Genomic DNA, 19,864 nt, shown 5'->3' on the forward strand with positions numbered 1-19,864 from the left:
GTAGCTGGGATTACAGGTGTGCACCACCACACCCCGCTAATTTTTGTATTTTTAGTAGAGACGGAGTTTCACCATGTTGGTCAGGCTGGTCTTGAACTCCTGACCTCGGGTGCTCCACCCGCCTCGGTCTCCCAAAGTGCCAGAATTACAGGCAAGAGCCATTGCGCCTGGCCTGGCTTAAAATTTTTCAAAGGAAAAACATAAAAGAGAATTACAGTGTAACAACTTGAAACTATATCAGCAAAAATAAACACCAAATAACCCCACCCAGAATGGTTATAATGGCCATAGTTGGTGTGAACTCTTCCATATCTATGAATACTAATTGTTTAAAACATTATTTTAGGCAAAAATGGAATTCTACTAAACATGTTTTATAACTGCCCTTCCTACTCTCCATGGCATAGGAATCACTATTCTGGTCAATAAACATATGCGCATATCTCAACAAATTCAATGAGGTCACAGCATGATTATCATTAAAAGAAAGAGATAATAATGTTATGTCAGTGTCTGGAAGTTTATCTTCCGCATATAATTTAAAATATTTCTATTTTGGGCCGGGCGTGGTGGCTCACACCTGTAGTTCCAGCACTACGGGAGGCCAAGGTGGGTGGATCACCTGAGGTCAGGAGTTCGAGATGAGCCTGGCCAACATGGTGAAACTTCGTCTCTTCTAAAAATACAAGAATTAGCCAGGCATGGTGGCAGGCGCCTGTAATCTCAGCTACTCGGGCGGCTGAGTCAGGAGAATTGCTGGAACTCAGGAGACGGAGGTTGCAGTGAGCTGAGACTGCAACACTGCACTCCAGCCCAGGCCAACAACAGCAAAACTCTATCTCAAAAAAAAAAAAAGAAAAGAAATTCTATTTTATGAGCTTATTTTACTACCAGGTATTGACAGTTATTTATTTCTTTTTCAAACTAATTATCCATTGTGACTATCAATTTTTTTTTTTTTTTTTTGAGACAAGAGTCTCGCTCTGTCGTCTAGGCTAGAGTGCAGTGGCTGAAATTACAGGCATATGCCACCACGCTTGGCTAATTTTTGTATTTTTAGTAGAGATGGGGTTTCACCATGTTGGTCACCCTGGTCTCAAACTCCTGACCTTGTGATCCGCCCACCTCGGCCTCCCAAAGTATTGAGATTATAGGCATGAGACACCGCACCTGGCCCAATTTTTTCCTGAACAACAAACAACCATCAGTGCATTTACTGGAAATATTAACTTCAAGAGTAACAACAACCTATCTTACATATTTTTAGATATAATAATAAAAATCATTATCATTCATATTAGTAAAATCACTAATTTGACTACATTCTGAAGCTTGAAAGCATACAGTAAGTTCACACTTTTAAGCATTTCCATGTACCAGGCATTTTATTGTATTAATTCATTTATGTATAGAGAAAAAAGGCTGATAATGACTATGTTTCCAATGAGAATAGGTAAATGATTTTGTAATTTAAAAAGTAAAGTTAGGCAAGGAATAGTGGCTCACAACTGTAATCCCAACACTTTGGGAGGCAAAAAGGGAGGGTTGCTTGAGTCCAAGAATTAGAGACCAGCCTAGACCACATAGTGAAACCTTGTCTCTACAAAAAATAAAATGATTAGATGGCCGTGTTGGCATGTGCCTGTAGTCCTAGCTACTCAGGAGGCTGAGGCGAGAGGATCTCTTGAGCTCTGAAGTCTGAAGTCATAGTGAGAGCTATTGATGGCGCCGCTGCACTCCACCCTGGGCAAGTGGGGGAGATCCTGTCTCATTTAAAAAAAACCAAAAAAACAAAAAGTAAATTAGAAAGACAATTAAAAGTAGCTCTTACCGGAAAAGACATCAAATAAACTTGTTCCATCACCATTGTCATCATCTGCTGCCATGATCCTATTTCCTTTTGAAAGTCACCACCTACGGTATTAAATATTTTAAAATTTCCACTGTTAAAATAAACCTCACAATTCAGAGAATAAACCTAGCTTCAAAACAAAAAGCAATTTTCAAATTTGGACACATTGAAAAAGCTCACTCTCTATCATTCTTCGTTTTTGGAGACAAAGTCTCACTCTGTCGCTCAAGTTGGAGTGCAGTGGCTTGATCTCCACTCACTGCAACCTCTGCCTTCTGGGTTCAAGTGATTCTCATGCCTCAGCCTCCCGAGTAGCTGGGATTACAGAGTAGCTGGGATTACAGGAGTGTACCATAACTGCGATTACAGGAGTGCACCACCACACCTAGCTAATTTTTGTAATTTTAGTGAAACAGGGTTTTGCCTGTCTGCCACGTTGGCCAGGCTGGTCTTGAACTCCTGGCCTTAAGTAATCCACCCACCTCAGAATCCCAAAGTGCTGGGATTACAGGCATGAGCCCCCGTGCCTGGCCTTTCTCTCTACCATTATTAAAAGCAGATTTGTGTTATCAAAAAAAGTGCCTAATACTTTCTAGTAAAAAGTCAAAACTATAAAGCAAAAATTTTAAACTTGTTAATATGGCCAGGCATGATGGCTCATGCCTCTAATCTCAGCACTTTGGGAGGTCAAGTCAGGTGGATCACTTGAGCCCGGGAGTTTGAGACCAGCCTGGGCAACATGGTGAAACCTCATCTCTACAAAAAACACAAAAATTACCCAAGTGTAGTAGCCTGTGCCTGTAGTCCCAGCTACTTGGGGGCTGAAACAGGAGGATCACTTGAGCCTGGCAGGCAAATGTTGCAGTGAGCCGAGATAGTGCCATTGCACTGCAGCCTGGGTGACAGAGTGAGACCCTGTCTCAAGAAAAAAAAAAAAAAAATTGTTAATATACTTAAGCTATGTACAAAGTAAATGATGCTAATTTTATAAAACAGACCAAAATACAAATTAACTTTTTTTTTTCTTTAGACAGAGTTTCGCTCTTGTTGCCCAGGCTAGAGTGCAATGGTGCAACCTTGGCTCACTGCAACCTCCACCTCCCGGGTTCAAGCAGTTCTCCTGCCTCAGCCTCCCAAGTAGCTGGGATTACAGGCATGCACCACCATGCCCAACTAATTTTGTATTTTTAGTAGAGATGGGGTTTCTCCATGTTTGTCAGGCTGGTCTCGAACTCCCAACCTCAGGTGATCCGCTGGCCTCAGCCTCCCAAAGTGCTGGGATTACAAGCCTGAGCCACCGCGCCCGGCCAAATTAACTTTTGCACTAAAATAAGAACCATCGCTACTATCACAACACACACACACACACACATATTAGTACTAACAAGAAATACTGATACCAAAAAAAGGTAATCACTTAGACCAAATAGAAAAATGGTCAAAAAACACAGACAAATCATTAAAAAAAAAAAAACAAAGCTAAGCTTTTGGAACTAAAAGATGTTTGACTTCACTAAACACAAATTAAAACAATGAGATATGCCATGTTGTGTAGGAAAGTGTTGGCATAGCCAGGCATGGCTACTTATCGTTAGAAAGGCTGCTTACTAAGGCCCTTGGCTGGAGTTTAAGAACTCAAATTTCAGGAGGGTTCCCACAATTTCCAGACCGATAAGAAGTGTCTCGATGTGCCTAAACTGTTCATACAAACAATGTGGTGTATCATAAACACCTGTATCCTTCTGGGAGTCTTAAAATTTTAGTACATGACAGGCAAAGGTGGCCTATGTGACCAGCCCCCAGTAAAAAGCCTGGGCACTGAGTCTCCAACATGCTTCTCAGGTAGACAACATTTCACACCTGCTATCACTAGTTGCTGGGGGAACAAACAGTTAAGGGCATGACTCCACTGGGAGCAAAACCATGGGAACTTTAACGTGGTTTCCTCTAGACTTTACCCCATGGACCTTTTTTCCCTTTGGTGATTGTGCTTTGCATCCTTTCATTGTAATAAATCATAGCTGTGAGTACAACTACATAGTGAATCCTATAAGTCTGGAAAATCATCAAACTTAGGGGTGGTCTTCGGGACTCCTGACATGTTTTCACCAATAACATAGTAAGACAAGCAAATAACAAAAAGTTTGATAGTACACTAGGTTGACAAAGGTATGGGAAAAGAGGTACTCTCACAGCTCTCTCAAGTGTACTCTGGTAAAAGCTCTGTGAAAGCAATTTGGCAACAGCTTTGATTTGATTAAAAATTTGATGAAATGTTTAAGTGCAATACTCTGACCTAACAATTTCACATCTAATAATCTGTTACCAGTGTTGTTTATGGTAAAACTAGAAACAACATAAGAATCCAAAACAGTAAAAAAACAAAAACAGGCCAGATTGCAGTGGCTCATGCCTGTAACCCAGCACTATGGGAGGCCGAAGATGGCAGATTAACTGAGGTTAGGAGTTCGAGATCAGCCTGGCCAACATGGTGAAACCTCGTCTCTACTAACACTACAAAAATTAGCTGGGCGTGGTGGCAGGTGCCTGTAATCCCAGCTACTTGGGAGGCTGAGGCAGGAGAATCACTTGAACCCAGAAGGTGGAGGCTGCAGTGAGCTGAGATTGCGTCACTGCACTCCAGCCTGGGCAACAAGAGTGAAACTCCGTCCCCCCACCAAAAAAAAAAAAGCCTCTCTTCACTAACTTATCTGGCATCCTCTAATCTGCCAGTAAAACCCAATGAATGATTATGGCCACTGAACTATGGCCACTCTGGCCACTTGGGGCTATGAAATTATTAGCAAGCCTGCACCTGCATACTTCTGCTCCCACCAATTGAGATATATGCTTATGTAGTGGAGGGTGTATGTCTGCTGCCTGAATCCTGAAGGACAGGAGATGAGCCAAGACCATGGTGCCAGGCTGAAGAGCCAGTGCCCCTGGGAACCCAAACATTCCGAAGAGTATTTGAGAACCTACCAAGAAAAACAGTCTCATCGCTTAAATACAGTAGGCAATGAGCCAGAAAGTTAGCTTAAAAACAGTTTACAGACAAAAGGGCAGCATGGATCTCTAAAGTTGTTCTGCTGCCATCCAGAGTGCCTTGTAAAAAATAAGCTTATTAGTCCTAATAAATATATCTATTCGCCAAGCTGGACTCGTCTGAATCATTCTTTGGTCTCCTAGCTCCCTCTTAGTTTGGGGGAAGGTTTTCTATATACGATTCTGGGTTTTTCTCAAAGCTTACCAATGTATATTTATTGTCAAATCCAATTATGCCCATTTTCATATTTTTCTAAATCACAGTATGATGAAAGATCACATTACCAAAGGGAGTTATTTTCTACTGAAAACTAGGCAGAATGCTATGGAAAGATAGGTAGCAAAACACACACACACCCCCCTGCATGTCAAATCAAGTGAAGAAAAAATGATCCAAAGTACTAGGGGAGAAAATCTAGTCTATACTCAGATCAATTAAAAAGTATCTAAGTTTTGTTTTTGTTTTTGTTTTTGTTTTAAAGACAGAGTCTCCCTCTGTCACCCAGGCTGCAGTGCAGTGGCACAACAGCTCACTGCAACCTCCCTGGGCTCAAGCAAGGACAAAACAAAAACTGAAAATCATGGGCAATGTCTTATGGGTGTAGTTCATGCAAGAAAGATGTCAACACTCTCATCATTGGATTCATATTCAAAGACAAGATCATGGTTCTACCACAAGAGATAAATAAAATCAAGGTGTATTATCTTTTTTCCTCCATTCCTCACATTCCTCAATCTAACATTTATTTCAATTAGCTCATTTGATTAACTGTTATAAAATAGCCTGCACAATTACAAAAAGCACAAATAACATAATCACGTCTGGTAACATAACTGACTCTGCAAAGCAAAATTCAACTGGTGAAATCAGATACTCAGAGGTTTCCTAATGAGAAATCTACTAGTAGTAGCTGTAAGCTGTCACATGGAGAGGGGAGCATTAGTCATGGGGTTTCCTCTCAGAATAATGGAGAATCTAATGATTTGGTTAAAGAGATCAAATAGATCAAAGCTTTCCCTGCACTATTATTTCATACAGTTTTAGTTTATACTAATGGCAGGTATTACTTAAAAAAAAAAAAAAAAAAGTGTGGTAACTCACACTTGTAATTTCAGCACTTTGGGAGTAAGGTGGAAGGACTGCTTGATCCTAGGAGTTTGGGACCAGCTTGGGCAACATGGCAAAACCACATCAAGACAAAAAAAAATACAAACAAACGGGCTGGGCACGGTGGCTCATGCCTGTAATCCCAGCACTTTGGGAGGCCAAGGTGGGTGGATCACAAGGTCAAGAGTTTGAGACCAGCCTGGCCAACATGGCGAAACCCCGTCTCTACTAAGAATACAAAAATTAGCCAGGCATGGTGGGGCGTGCCTGTAATCCCAACTAGGCTGAGGCAGGAAAATCGCTTGAACCCGGGAGGTGGAGGTTGCAGTGAGCTGAGATTGCACCACTGCACTCCAGCCTGGGTGACTGAGCAAGACTCTGTCTTGAAAAACAAACAAAAAACGTCACAACTGTAATCCTAGCACTTTGGGACGTCAAGGTGGTAGGTTCACTTGAGCCCAGTAGTTCAAGACCAGCCTGGGCAACATAGGGAGACCCCATCTTTATTTAATAGAATAAATTTTTTTAAAAAGTAGGCAGGCATGGTGGTTCACACCTATAGTACTATCTACTTCAGTAGCTGAGATGGGAGGATCTCCTGAGCCTGCGAGGTGGAGGCTACAGTGAGCTGTGATCATGCCACTGTACTCCAGCCAGGGCAACAGAGTGAGAGACCATGTTTCAAAAATAATAATTTAAAAAAAAGGAAGAAAGGTAGGCCGGGCGCGGTGGCTCAAGCCTGTAATCCCAGCACTTTGGGAGGCCGAGAAGGGCGGATCACGGGGTCAGGAGATCGAGACCACCCTGGCTAACACGGTGAAACCCCGTCTCTACTAAAAAATACAAAAAACTAGCCGGGCGAGGTGGCGGGCGCCTGTAGTCCCAGCTGCTCAGGAGGCTGAGGCGGGAGAATGGCGGAAACCCGGGAGGCGGAGCTTGCAGTGAGCTGAGATCCGGTCACTGCACTCCAGCCTGGGGGACAGAGCGAAACTCCGTATCAAAAAAAAAAAAAAAAAAAAAAAAAGGAAGAAAAAGAAGAAGACTCGACCTAGTAAGTTAAACCTGGAAATAAATATAAATCTAAGAGACTTGGTAATCCTGGGTCTCTTTTTTAACAATTAGTCAAGAGCAATAATAAGGGGGGAAGAATAGAACGGGAAGTTTGATCTGTAACTGACTGTGAACAGCCAACTGAGAAAATACTACTTTGGGACCAGCTAATAATGGATCTTTTGCCCCCATCTGTCTTAAATTTTTCTCCAAATTTTTTTGTCAGATCATTATCTTCACATCTTAATTCTAGGTCCCCACCACCAAAGGTATTTTTTATTTTTTATTTTATTTTTTGAGACGGAGTCTCGCTCTGTTGCCCATGCTGGAGTGCAGAGGTGCATCTCTGCTCACTGCGAGCTCCGCCTCCCGGGTTCACGCCATTCTCCTGCCTCAGCCTGCCATATAGCTGGGACTACAGGCGCCCGCCACCACGCCTGGCTATTTTATTTATTTATTTTTTTTGTATTTTTAGTAGAGACGGGGTTTCACCGTGTTAGCCAGGATGGTCTCGATCTCCTGACCTTGTGATCCGCCTGCCTCGGCCTTCCAAAGTGCTAGGATTACAGGCGTGAGCCACCGTGTCCGGCTGCCAAAGGTATTTTTTAAAAGATTATTTATAAATTAAGAAGTAACTGCTTATTTCTTAATTGTATCACATGATGCATTAATAGTACTTCAAAATTTCTGAGAACATATACAGTAATATAGAGAAGTCATCAAAAGAAGTTATATGTGTGTGGCTTCTCACTGTGTACACATGAAAAAGTTAAAGGTTCTTAGCTTCCTAGGCTGTAGGAAAAGGAAAAAAGTAGTTAAAGGGACTGTGACAGTTATGCCTCTCAATTCCAAATCCATACTTCTGTGATAAAGGAGCTAGGCCTTGTAGATATTTCTCCTTTGCTAACTGGCACAAGGTTAACCCTTATCAGAATGGTGGAGGAACAATGGAAGAGGAAGGGGGATTCTTTCCCTAGTTTCGGTGCATCTGGCTAGCAAGGCTCCTACAAAGCCTGCTGTCCCAGCATTCGGTTCCTGCAGGGCGGTTTTCCACAGGCTCACTTCCTGTACATCAGGTTCCTATTATGATTGGCTCCTGCAGAACACGGCTTCCTCCTGCTAGGTTCAGGGAGAGGGCAGCTTCTCCAACTCATAGATCCTCTAGCACCCAGGAGCTTCCCTATACAACTCCTCTGGCCGATTTAGAACAGAGCAAAACACTTAGCAATGTCTCCACCGTCCAGCTGACCCCAGCAATGCTCTTTCCATGAGGTCTGGATCCCATCCTTAGAGTGAGGGAACACAGCTCTTCTTTGGATGATCAAAACCCCAGCGGTCATAGCTGCTCCCTATATCTGATATTCCTATATTTTTCAGTTATTCCTTAACTATTACTAGACAATTACTAGTTACTTCAATCCTGTCAACAATATATATATATATTTTTTTTTTTGAGACGGAGTCTCGCTCTGTCTCCCAGGCTGGAGTGCAGTGTTGCGATCTCGGGTCACTGCAAGCTCCGCCTCCCGGGTTCACGCTCCTGCCTCAGCGTCCGGAGTAGGTGGGACTACAGGCGCCCACCACCACACCCAGCTAATCTTTTGTGTAAAGACGGGGTTTCACTGCGTTAGCCAGGATGGCCTCGATCTCCTGATCTCGTGATCTGCCCGCCTCGGCCTCCCAAAGTGTTGGGATTACAGGCGTGAGCCACTGCACCTTGGCCTTTTTCTTTGTGATACGGAGTCTCGCTCAGCCGCCCAGGCTGGAGTGCGGTGGCGCGCTCTCGGCTCACTGCAAACACCGTCTCCTCGATTCAAGCGATTCTCTCGTCTCAGCATCCGGAGCAGCCGGGATTACAGGCACCCCCCATCAGGCCTGGCTAATTTTTGTATTTTAGTAGAGACGGGGTTTCGCCATGTTGGCCAGGCTGATCTTAAACTTCTGACCTCAGGTGATCCGCCCGCCTTGGACTCCCAAAGTGCTAGGATTACAGGCGTGAGTCATGGAACCCGGCCAATAATTCTTTATACTAAACTTTCCCTTTCAAATTACTATATGGTTTTTGCCTACTGACTGAACTCTGACTGATATAGATAACTCAGTCACAATTGGGCTGGTGCAGTGGCTCATGCCTGTAATCCCAGCACTTTGGGATGGATGGAGGCGGTGGACTGCTTGAGGTCAGGAGTTCAAGAGCAGCCTGACCAACACAGTGAAACCTCATCTCTACTAAAAATACAAAAATTAGCTGGGCGTGGTGGTGGGTGTCTATAATGCCAGCTATTCTAGAGGCTGAGGCAGGAGACTCACTTGAACCTAGGAGGCAGAGGTTGCAGTGAGCCAAGATCATACCACTGCACTCCATCCAGCTTAGGCAACAGAGCGATTCTCTGCTTTAAAAAAAACCCCCAAAACCAAAAAGCCAAAAAAACAAATTGTTACAATAGAGATTTTAACATTATTTTCTCTAATGATCAAGCAGTTAAAGAAATTTAAGCATATAGCTCTGAATACAAAATTGACAGGTTTGATCTGATAATTTCATAACCCTGCATACCACAATTAAGAGAACTTACACTACTTTTAAGCGCATTTATAAATATTGTCTATGTATCAAGCCGCAGTGCAAGTTTCCACAAATATCAAAGAAATGCTTCCATCTAGCCCAATAAAATTCAAAGTTAACAACGCACTTTCAAATTTCCCAGGTCATTTGGAAATTAATAAACATAGGTGAAAGAACAAATACTAATGGAAACTGGGAAAAAGTACAGAACTGAGTAACAATGAATACAACACAGAAAATTTATGGGATAAAACCAAAATAGTACTTTTAAAGGCAAAGTTACAGTACTAAATGTATAGGAAGAAAGGACAAAACATTAATGAGGCCATCAATCACCTCAAGAAGTTAGAAAAAGAACAAAGTAAACCCAAAGAAATAAAAATATAACCAGCAAGGCCGGGCACAGTGGCTTACGCCTGTAATCCCAGCACTTTAGGAGGCCAAGGCAGGTAGATCACGAGGTCAGGAGATCAAGACCATCCTGGCTAATGTGGTGAAACCCCATCTCTACTAAAAATACAAAAACAAAATTAGCTGGACATGGTGGTAGGCACCTGTAGTCCCAGCTACTTGGGAGGCTGAGGCAGGAGAATGGTGTGAACCCGGGAAGCGGAGGTTGCAGTGAGCTGAGATTGTGCCATTGCATTCCAGCCTGGGTGACAGAGCGAGACTCTGTCTCAAAAACAAACAAACAAAATATATATATATAACCAGCAAAAACTAACAAACAAGCACTAGAAAGATCAATAAAAATACAAGTTGGTTCTGTGAAAAGAGAAATAAGCATATCTATGGCAAAACTAATCAGGAAAAAGAAAGAAAGCAAAAACACTACAAATTTTAAAACGATTAGGCCAGGCACAGTGGCTTGTGCTTGTAATCCCAGCACTTTGGGAGGCTCAAGCGGAGGTTCATTTGAGCCCAGTTCAAGACCAGCGTAGGCAACATAATGAGACTCTCTCTAAAAGTAATAATAATAATAATGAAAGGTTAATCTGTTCCAGACAACAGAAAAAACTATTTGCGAATAAGCAAATAATTGAGGCGAATACAACCTTAATTTCAAAACTGGTTGGGGCCGGGCGCGGTGGCTCCCAGCACTTTGGGAGGCCGAGGTGGGCGGATCACAAGGTCAGGAGATTGAGGCCATCCTGGCTAACACGGTGAAACCCCGTCTCTACTAAAAATACAAAAAAATTAGCCGGGCGTGGTGGTGGGCACCTGTAGTCCCAGCTACTTGGGAGTCTGAGGCGGGAGAATGGTGTGAACCCAGGAGGCTGAGGTTGCAGTGAGCCAAGATCGCGCCACTGTACTCCAGCCTGGGCAACAGAGCGAGACTCCGTCTCAAAACAACAACAACAACAACAAAAACAAAACTGGTCAAGAATAGAGCAAAACAAAAAAAACTACAAGACCAGACAACTATAAGCCAATCTTTCTTATAAACATAAACAGAAATAGCCTTAAAAAAAAAAATTGGCCTGTCATCCCAGCACTTTGGGAGGCCAAGGTGGGTGGATTGCTTGACGTCAGGAATTCAAGACCAACTTTGTTAACATGGTGAAGTCCCGTCTCTATTAAAAACACAAAAATTGGAAGGACATGGTAGTGCACACCTGTTATCCCAGCTACTCAGGAGGCTGAGGCAGGAGAGTAGCTTGAACCTGGGAGGCAGAGGTTGCAGCGAGCCAAGATTGCGCCACTCTTCAGCCTGCGCAACAGAGGGAGACTCCGTAGCAAAAAAAAAAAAAAAAAAAAAAAAAAAAATCAACCAACTGAATCCACTAAGATATTAAACAAAAAAGCACTACAGACAAGTGAGATGTATCCCAAAAATGTGAGGATGTCTAACATTAAAAAACCAATTAGTGGGCTGGGTGCAATGGCTCACGCCTGTAATCCCAGCAATTTGGGAGGCTGAGGCGGGTGGATCACGAGATCAGGAGATAGAGACAATCCTGGCTAACATGGTGAAACCCCATCTCTACTGAAAACACAAAAACAAAATTAGCCAGGCGCGGTGGTGGGCGCCTGTAGTCCCAGCTACTAGGGAGTCTGAGATGGGAAAACGGCGTGAAGCCGGGAGCGGAGGTTGCAGTGAGCTGAGATTGTGCCATTGCATTCCAGCCTGGGTGACAGAGCGAGACTCTGTCTCAAAACAAACAAACAAACAAACAAGAAACAATTAGCAACCAAGTGTGGTGGCTCATGCCTAAATCCCGGCACTCTGGGAAGCCTAGGCAGGTGGACAGATCTGAGGTCAGAAGTTCAAGACCAGGCTGGCTAACATGGTGAAACCCTCTCTCTACTAAAAATAAAAAAAATTAGCCAGGTATGCTGACACGCACCAGTAATCCCAGCTATTTAGGAGGCTCAGGCACAAAAGAATTGCTTGAGCGTGGGGAAGGTAGAGGCTGAAGTGAGCCAAGATTGTCCCACTACACTCCAGCCTGGGCAACAGAGCAAGACTGTCTCAAACAATAAATAAATAAATAAATAAATAAATAAACAAACAAACAAATAAATTAGTGGCTGGATGCCAGGGTACAGTGGTTCACACCTGTAATCCCAGCACTTTGGGGGAAGGCCGAGGTGGGTGCATCACTTCAGGCCAGGAGTTTGAGACCAGCCTGGGCAACATGGCGAAATCTCATCTCTAGAAAAAATACAAAAATTAGCCAGGCGTGGTGACACACGCCTATGGTCCCAACCATACTTAGGAGGCTGAGGTGGGAGGATTCCTTAAGCACCCCCAGGAAGCAGAGATTGCTGTGAGCCAAGATCAAGTCACTGCCTTGCAGCCTGAGTGATAGAATGAGACCCTGTCTCAAAACAAACAAACAAAAAAATGCTAACATTAATAAACACATTCCTGTAGGTAGAAACTCACCAAGTCCAAAACAAGAGATCATCTTTCCATCCATATCTGCTCACTTCCTGATTTCTCTATTTCTTGGAGTAGTACTAACATTCCCTAATAGACTACTGATCTACTGATGCTACCTCTGAAATGTTTCTCCTATTTATCCCCATTCTCGCCATTTCGATTTGTTTCAGGCCCCACTATAGCTACCTAATTATTTCCCCGCTCCAAATACATGCTATGCACAACTACTGGGTTAGTTCTACCGCAATCCTGCTCAAAAACTTTACTTCCCGATTTTTAATAAATAAAGTACAAAGTCCTTATCCCGGTTGGGCGCACTGGCTCATGCCTATAATCCCAGCACTCTGGGAGGCCTAGGCAAGCGGATTATGAGGTCAAGAGATCGAGACCATCCTGGCCAACATGGTGAAACCCCGTCTCTATTAAAAATACAAAAAAAAATTAGCTGGGCATGGTGGTGCGTGTCTAGTCCCAGCTACTTGGGAGGCTGACGCAGGAGAATTGCTTGAACCCAGGAGGAGGAGGTCGCAGTGAGCTGAGATCGTGCCACAGAGTGAGACTCCATTTCAAAAAAAAAAAAAAAAAATTCCTTATCGTGATATAGACTGACGCCTATCATTCTAGCTCCATTATTCACTGTCTCAAGGTTTCCAAAATTCCAAGGTTCAATTAAATTAGGCTCATGTTTGCAAACACTTCTTGACACGATCTCCCCACATCTGTTCCTCACGACATCTATCTATAAGTTCACAATCAAGTATGGGTGTGAACACCCACAGAACAGAACATGTGAAGGCAAGACCAGAATGTGAGAATAAAGTGTAGAAAGTCATAGGCTCGGAGGCTGCAGTGAGCCAAGATCGTGCTACCACACTCCAGCCTGGATGACAGTGAGACTCTCTCAAAAAAAATAAAATAAAATAAAATAAATCAAGGGATGTATTATGTGATTAAGATACTTGGATTCCATGTAGAAAGGAATGGGGGAACCAGTGAAGGTTTTTAAAGCAGGGGAATATAATGATCAAATCTGCATCTTAGAAGTTGAACTCTGGCAAGAGTCTGGAAAATATGAGTGGGAAGGGAGAAACAAAAGGCTACCAAAACAAGGCAGAAGACAAAGAGGTGTCACTCTAAGTTCTTAGTAGTGGAAATAAAAATAAGAAACAGATCTTGGCTGGGCACGGTGGTTCATGACTGTAATTCCAACATTTTGGGAGGCTGAGGCAGGAGGATTGCTTGTGCACAGTTCAAGACCAGCCTGGGCAACACAGTGAGACTCTGTATCTACAAAAAACAGAAAACTTAGCTGGGTGTGGTGGCACATGCTTCCGGAGGCTGCAGTAAGCTGTCACTGCACCGCTGCACTCCAGCCTGGGTCAAAGAGCGAGACTGTCTCAAAACAAAACAAAACCAAAAAACCCACAAAACACTAAAAACAGATCTGAGAGGTAGTCAACAAGATTTAATGGAAAGTGTATTCAAATGGCCAGTCTTCCCCCATTTCAAATTGTTCTTCAAACCTCAGTATGAGTTATTTTCGAAATGCAAACATGATCATGTTCCCAACTCTGCTTAAACCCTTCAGTGCCTAGGCTGGGTACAATGGCTCACGCCTGTAATCCCAGCACTTTGGGAGGCCGAGGCGGGCGATCACCTGACATCAGGAGATCACCTGAGGTCAGGAGTTTGAGATCAGCCTGGCTAACATGGTGAAACGTCATCTCTACTAAAAATACAAAAATTAGCCAGGCGTAGCGGCGCATGCCTGTAATCCCAGCTACCTGGAAGGCTGAGGCAGGGGAATTTCTGGAAGCTGGGAGGGGGAGGCTGCAATTAGCACAGATCATGCCACTATACTCGTCTGGGGCACAGGACACTTAGTCTCAAAAAAACAAAACAAAAGAAAACCCCCTCAGTGCTTTCTGCTGATTTCAGGATAAAAAACAAATTCTGAGGCCAGACGCAGTGGCTCAAGTCTGTAATCTCAGCACTTTGGAAAGCCAAGGCAGGCAGATCACCTTTGTTCAGGAGTTCAAGACCAGCCTGGCCAACATGGTGAAACACCATCTCTACTAAAAATACAAAAATTGGCCAGACATGGTGGCTCACACCTGTAATCCCAGCTACTTGGGAGGCTGAGGCAGGAGAATCACTTGAACCTGAAAGGAGGAGGTTGCAGTGAGCCGAGATCATGCCATTTAACTCCAGTCTGGGCAACAAAGAGAGACTCCATCTCAAAAAACAAAGGAAATATATAATATATACACTTTTTTTTTTTTTTTTGAGCCTCACTGTGTCGCTCAGACTGGAGTGCAGTGGCACAATCTCTGCTCACTGCAACCTCCGCCCTCCGAGTTCAAGCGATTCTCTTGCCTCAGCCTCCTGAGCAGCTGGTATCACAGGCGCCTGAAGCTGCGCCCAGGTAATTTTTTGTAGTTTTAGTAGAGACGGGGTTTCACCATCTTGGCCAGGCTGGTCTTGAACTCCTGACCTCATGATCCACCTGCCTCAGCCTCCCAAAGTGCTGGGATCACAGGTATGCGCTACCGCACCTGGCCCTATATATATACTTCCAATGTGTAACTTTTGTATGCTGGGTGGTACATTTTTTTTTTCGCTTTTGAGTGAATTAATAAGGTATAATTAATTGTGTCTTAACTTTTATTTTTTTATTTTTTATTTTTTTTTTATTTTTATTATTATTTTTTTTTATTTTTATTTTTTTTTGAGACGGAGTCTTGCTCTGTCGCCCAGGCTGGAGTGCAGTGGCCGGATCTCAGCTCACTGCAAGCCCCGCCTCCCGGGTTCACGCCATTCTCCTGCCTCAGCCTCCCGAGTAGCTGGGACTACAGGCGCCCGCCACCTCGCCCGGCTAGTTTTTTGTATTTTTTAGTAGAGACGGGGTTTCACCGTGTTAGCCAGGATGGTCTCGATCTTCTGACCTCGTGATCCACCCGTCTCGGCCTCCCAAAGTGCTGGGATTACAGGCTTGAGCCACCGCGCCCGGCCGTGTCTTAACTTTTAAAACAAATTTTTAGATGGAGGCAACTGGGATTTTTTTTTTTTTTTTTTTTTTTTTTGAGATGGAGTCTCGCTCTGTCACCCAGGCTGGAGTGCAGTGGCCAGATCTCAGCTCACTGCAAGCTCCGCCTCCCGGGTTCCCGCCATTCTCCTGCCTCAGCCTCCCGAGTAGCTGGGACTACAGGCGCCCGCCACCTCGCCCGGCTAGTTTTTTGTATTTTTTAGTAGAGACGGGGTTTCACCGTGTTCGCCAGGATGGTCTCGATCTCCTGACCTCGTGATCCGCCCGTCTCGGCCTCCCAAAGTGCTGGGATTACAGGCTTGAGCCACCGCGCCCGGCCAAGCAACTGGGATGTTTGTGATAATAGATAAGAAAGACATCCTTGACCTGTGGTTAAATTGGTTTGAATTGTAGATATTCATTATTGAATTTACTCCTGTTTTCTCATACTTTGGAAAAGACATCTGAACAATAAATGAATCCTGGATAGTGTACTCTCCTTCAAACAATGAAGTGATATTAATACTTGCCTGCAGGAGATGCATACTACAGGAGAGAGCCCTTAGACTATGTCAGGCCACACTATGAACCTCCCCCCACCCTCCTTTTTGTTTCTGTTACTGTACTAACGTTGTGGATAAATGACATTGAAATTCTGCATAATGTGAACAGGATAAACTATTTATAAATGGAAAACAACAACAACAACAACAAAAAGAACCACGGGGCTTCTGCAGGGAATACTCTTTCCTCAATATTCTACTTTCACTTAGCTCTTCTTTGATATTTTGCTTAAGTCATTTTGAGTCTCCCCTGTCCACCCTCTCTTCCCACTAAGTCAGGCCTTCTGTTACATACTCTTACCCCATTGTGTCCTTTCCCTACATGACCTCTTCTTGAAGTTCATGATTCCATTTTTATGGGAATCCTGGAGAAATGTCCATCTCACCCAATGGACCACCCAATGGTTCTCCATAAAGACTAGGACCATCTCCGTTCTGTTCCCCAGCACTCACTGTATCCCTCGCTCTCAGCAGGCCTAGCAGAATGGCAAGTAATAAAAGAGTACCTGTTGAATTAATGAAATTCCCAGTTTGTTAAAGATGATTTTCATGTTTCTAGCTATCAAGGATAGTCAGGCTTTAACTGCAATGGAGAACCAGTGAAGTCATGTTGAGTTATCTGTAGGACATCCAGATAAAGATGTCTAACAGCGGCCGGGGGTGGTAATCCCAGCACTTTGGGAGGCCGAGGCAGACGGATCACCTGCGGTCAGGAGTTCGAGACCAGCCTGGCCAACATGGTGAAACCCCAATCTCTACTAAAAATACAAAAATTGGCTGGGCGTGGTGGCATGTGCCTATAATTCCGGTTACTCCAGAGATACAGAAGAATTGCTTGAACCTGGAAGGCAGAGGTTGCAGTGAGCTGAGATTGTGCCACTGCACTCCAGCCTGGGCAACAGAGCAAGACTCCATCTCGGCGGCGGGGGGGATATCTAACAGCTGGAAATGTCATACAGAAAAGGCACGGTAAGTATTATGATTTGGGACTCATTAGCACCTTAGTGATAGGTGAGATTATGCTCTTGAAATCACATAGGCCAGTGATTCTCCTGGAAGGAGAGGAAGAGGAGGAGGAAGAAAAATGTATCAGAATCTCTTGGGAAATGGGTCTTTTTCACTTTCCCTTACCTTCTCCCATTTGAGGATCTCAATATATGAGAGTTGCTACCGATAGAAGTGATGCACCTGTGAAAGTGTAGAGGCAAAATTTTCAAAGTTGAGAACCATCATGCCGAAAAAGAGTTTGTATTGGGAGGCCAAGGCAGGCGGATCACCTGAGGTCAGGAGTTCAAGACCAGCCTGGCCAACATGGTGAAACCTTATCTGTACTAAAAATACAAAAATTAGCTAGACATGGTGGCACACACTTATAATCCCAGCTACCGGGGAGGCTGAGGCAGGAGAATTGCTTGAACCTGGGAGGCAGAGGCTGCAGTGATCTGGGATCATGCCACTGCAACTCCAGCCTGGGCGACAGAGTAAGATTCTGTCTAAAAACAAAATGTTTGTAAGCAGATTTATTCATACATAATCTTTTCTGGAAAAATTCCAATAGATTCAGATGTGAAAGCAAAGTAGACAGGAGAAGGCTCACGTAGCCTTTTGTCATAGTAGTCTGAAGAAAATTTTCTTTTCAAAATTGAGAGAATGTGGCCGGGCGTGGTGGCTGCTCACACTTGTAATCCCAGTACTTTGGGAGGCTGAAGGCAGTCTGATCACTTGAGCCCGGGAGTTCGAGACCAGCCTGGGAAACATGGCAAAACCTAGTCTCTACAAAAAATACAAAGATTAGCCAGGCATGCTGGTGCGCACCTGTAGTTCCAGCTACCTGGAAGGCTGAGGTAAGGATTGCTTAAGCCCAGGAGGTCAAACCTGTAGTGAGCCGAGATCTTGCCACTGCACTCCAGCCTGGGCTATAGTCTCAAAAAAAAAAAAAAAAAAAATCGCTACAAAACTGAGAATGTGTCCTTAATGTAGACGCTAAAAGATAAAAAATAAAATTTAGAGAAAAACACACAAGCATTTGTAGAGAAAAACAGGGAAAAGCCAGAGGAGACAGACAGTCTGTATTTTTATGCTCATGGGAAAGGCTAATACTAATACAGCAAGACCCCAAAAGAAAATGTGAGGGGCAAATACTAACAAAAACTATTACATATGGCATATTTACTATGTTCCAGGCACTAACCTAAATGGTCTAAATACATTATTCACTTAGTTTAAATCCTCCCCAGAGTTCTATGAGGTCCATATTATCTTTTTTCCCATTTTACAGATGAGGAAAACACAGACGATCAAGAAATTGCACAAGGCAACCAGCTGGTAAGTGGCAGAGCTGAAATTAGACCCCAGGTCTGTCTGTAAAGCAAGATGGCCAAAATCAAGAATATTCAATGCAATATAAATGTTTTTGGAAAGAAGGCCATCTCTTGTAAAACGGAACGCCAGGAAAAGATAATTGGAGGGCATAGCGGGGATAGGAGGGCAGATGGGAGAATCCCTGCCATGAAAGCCTCTGTTCCCCCTCCAAGCAAAGAGGCGCTGAGGGAGATGGGAGGAAGGGCCTCGAGGAGAGGCGAAATGTTTGCTGGTGGAGATGTGGAGAACGGAAAAAGACCAAGGAAGAGTCGAAGAGTCAAAGACAACTTGATGCCTGAAGTACAAATGCTCAGCTCCTGCGAATTCTACATTCACATCTGAGTTAGGGCCTACTATGTGCTAGGGATGAATCTAGGCGCTGCAAAAATGAAAATAAACTTATTGAGGCATGTTGGTTTGATGCCTAAATAAACGTTTCAGAAACAATCAACATCAACGATCACCTGACACTACAGGAAACCCATTTCTCCAAAGAACTCCATCTGAAAGCTTTTAAGAGTATATTCCAAAGAGAGACTGGATGGCGGTGGGGGAGGGGCAGGACGAGCGGCCGAAGGGACAATTCCTGGGCGCACCCGCCCATAGCCCCGCTCCAGACCCTCTCGAGGGACGACGGAGGGACGCAGGGAGCAAGCCCTGAAGCTGCACCGGGGGCGGAGGGAACGTGGCTACCTGCGCAGCCAGACGTCAGGCGGGGCCCTTCCCCGACCTACTTGGCCGCTCCAGATGAACTCCCTCCGACTCTCTGGCTTCCCAGGGGCCGCCGACCTCCACTCGGGGGACTACCGCGCCATGCAGCCTCTTCCTTAGCAGTCCCTCACGGACCGGGCCCCTACGGCAACTTACCCGCCCTGCCCGGCCCAAGACAACCCGGTTCCTTTCTGCCCACCGAGGTCTCCCTTGCATCTCCACCAATACCAGAGCGCATTCAGGCTACGGAGGCGGGACTGAGTGCCTACGGCCAATCATATCAGACGCAAAGCACGTCGCAGCGCCCACAACTAGTTCCCGCCTTTGGAAGGGAAAAAAAAAACACGGTTGGCGCCAAACTCCAGTAATCTTCCTAGGGCTTTAAGAGAAAGAGGCGGGGTGTAAGGTGGCGGGGAAGCGACGGGGCGGGGCTTCAATACGGAAGGGACTGACCTGAGTAGAGGTAGGGGCCTGGCCTGAGAGAAGCTCTTTAGTGAAAGAGACAGGAAGCCTTGAGAAGTCTGTCATTTATTTAATCCTTTACTCTTAAAATTCTGCTGTCAGCTGCGTGCTAGACAAAGTGCTGGGCTCGATTACGATGAATAAATTTGTTTCCTGCCCTCAGACGCGTTCCTGGATGATAGGCAGACAAACAACTTAGCTTCGGATGTTGGGAGCCTTAAGGAGGGGATACTA

At 44.5% G+C, this 19,864-nt stretch overlaps 1 protein-coding gene across 26 annotated transcripts in view; it reads right to left on the reverse strand.

Annotated features, from left to right (window-relative positions):
- The window catches only part of CASP8AP2 (caspase 8 associated protein 2), a 47,043-nt gene extending 27,655 nt beyond the window's left edge, over positions 1-19,388 (reverse strand). For 6 of the 26 annotated variants that reach the window (XR_010586320.1, XM_065543721.1, XM_074037459.1 and 3 more), the window contains exons 1-2: positions 19,192-19,350; positions 1,832-1,914 (exon numbers count right to left, since the gene is read on the reverse strand). Coding sequence is in view for 20 of the 26 variants with exons in the window: in XM_065543721.1 (XP_065399793.1) it covers positions 1,832-1,886 (55 nt within the window). In the remaining 6 variants the exon portion in view is untranslated. Of the gene's footprint in view, positions 1-1,831; positions 1,915-11,237; positions 12,278-12,511; positions 13,440-17,227; positions 17,285-18,921 lie in introns of those variants that run through there. The other 20 variants (XM_005552362.4, XM_074037461.1, XM_065543717.2 and 17 more) reach the window with 11 other exon arrangements.
- Between the last annotated feature and the right edge of the window lie 476 nt (positions 19,389-19,864).

This window comes from Macaca fascicularis, chromosome 4 (assembly GCF_037993035.2).
Source record: "Macaca fascicularis isolate 582-1 chromosome 4, T2T-MFA8v1.1".
Taxonomy (NCBI): domain Eukaryota; kingdom Metazoa; phylum Chordata; class Mammalia; order Primates; family Cercopithecidae; genus Macaca; species Macaca fascicularis.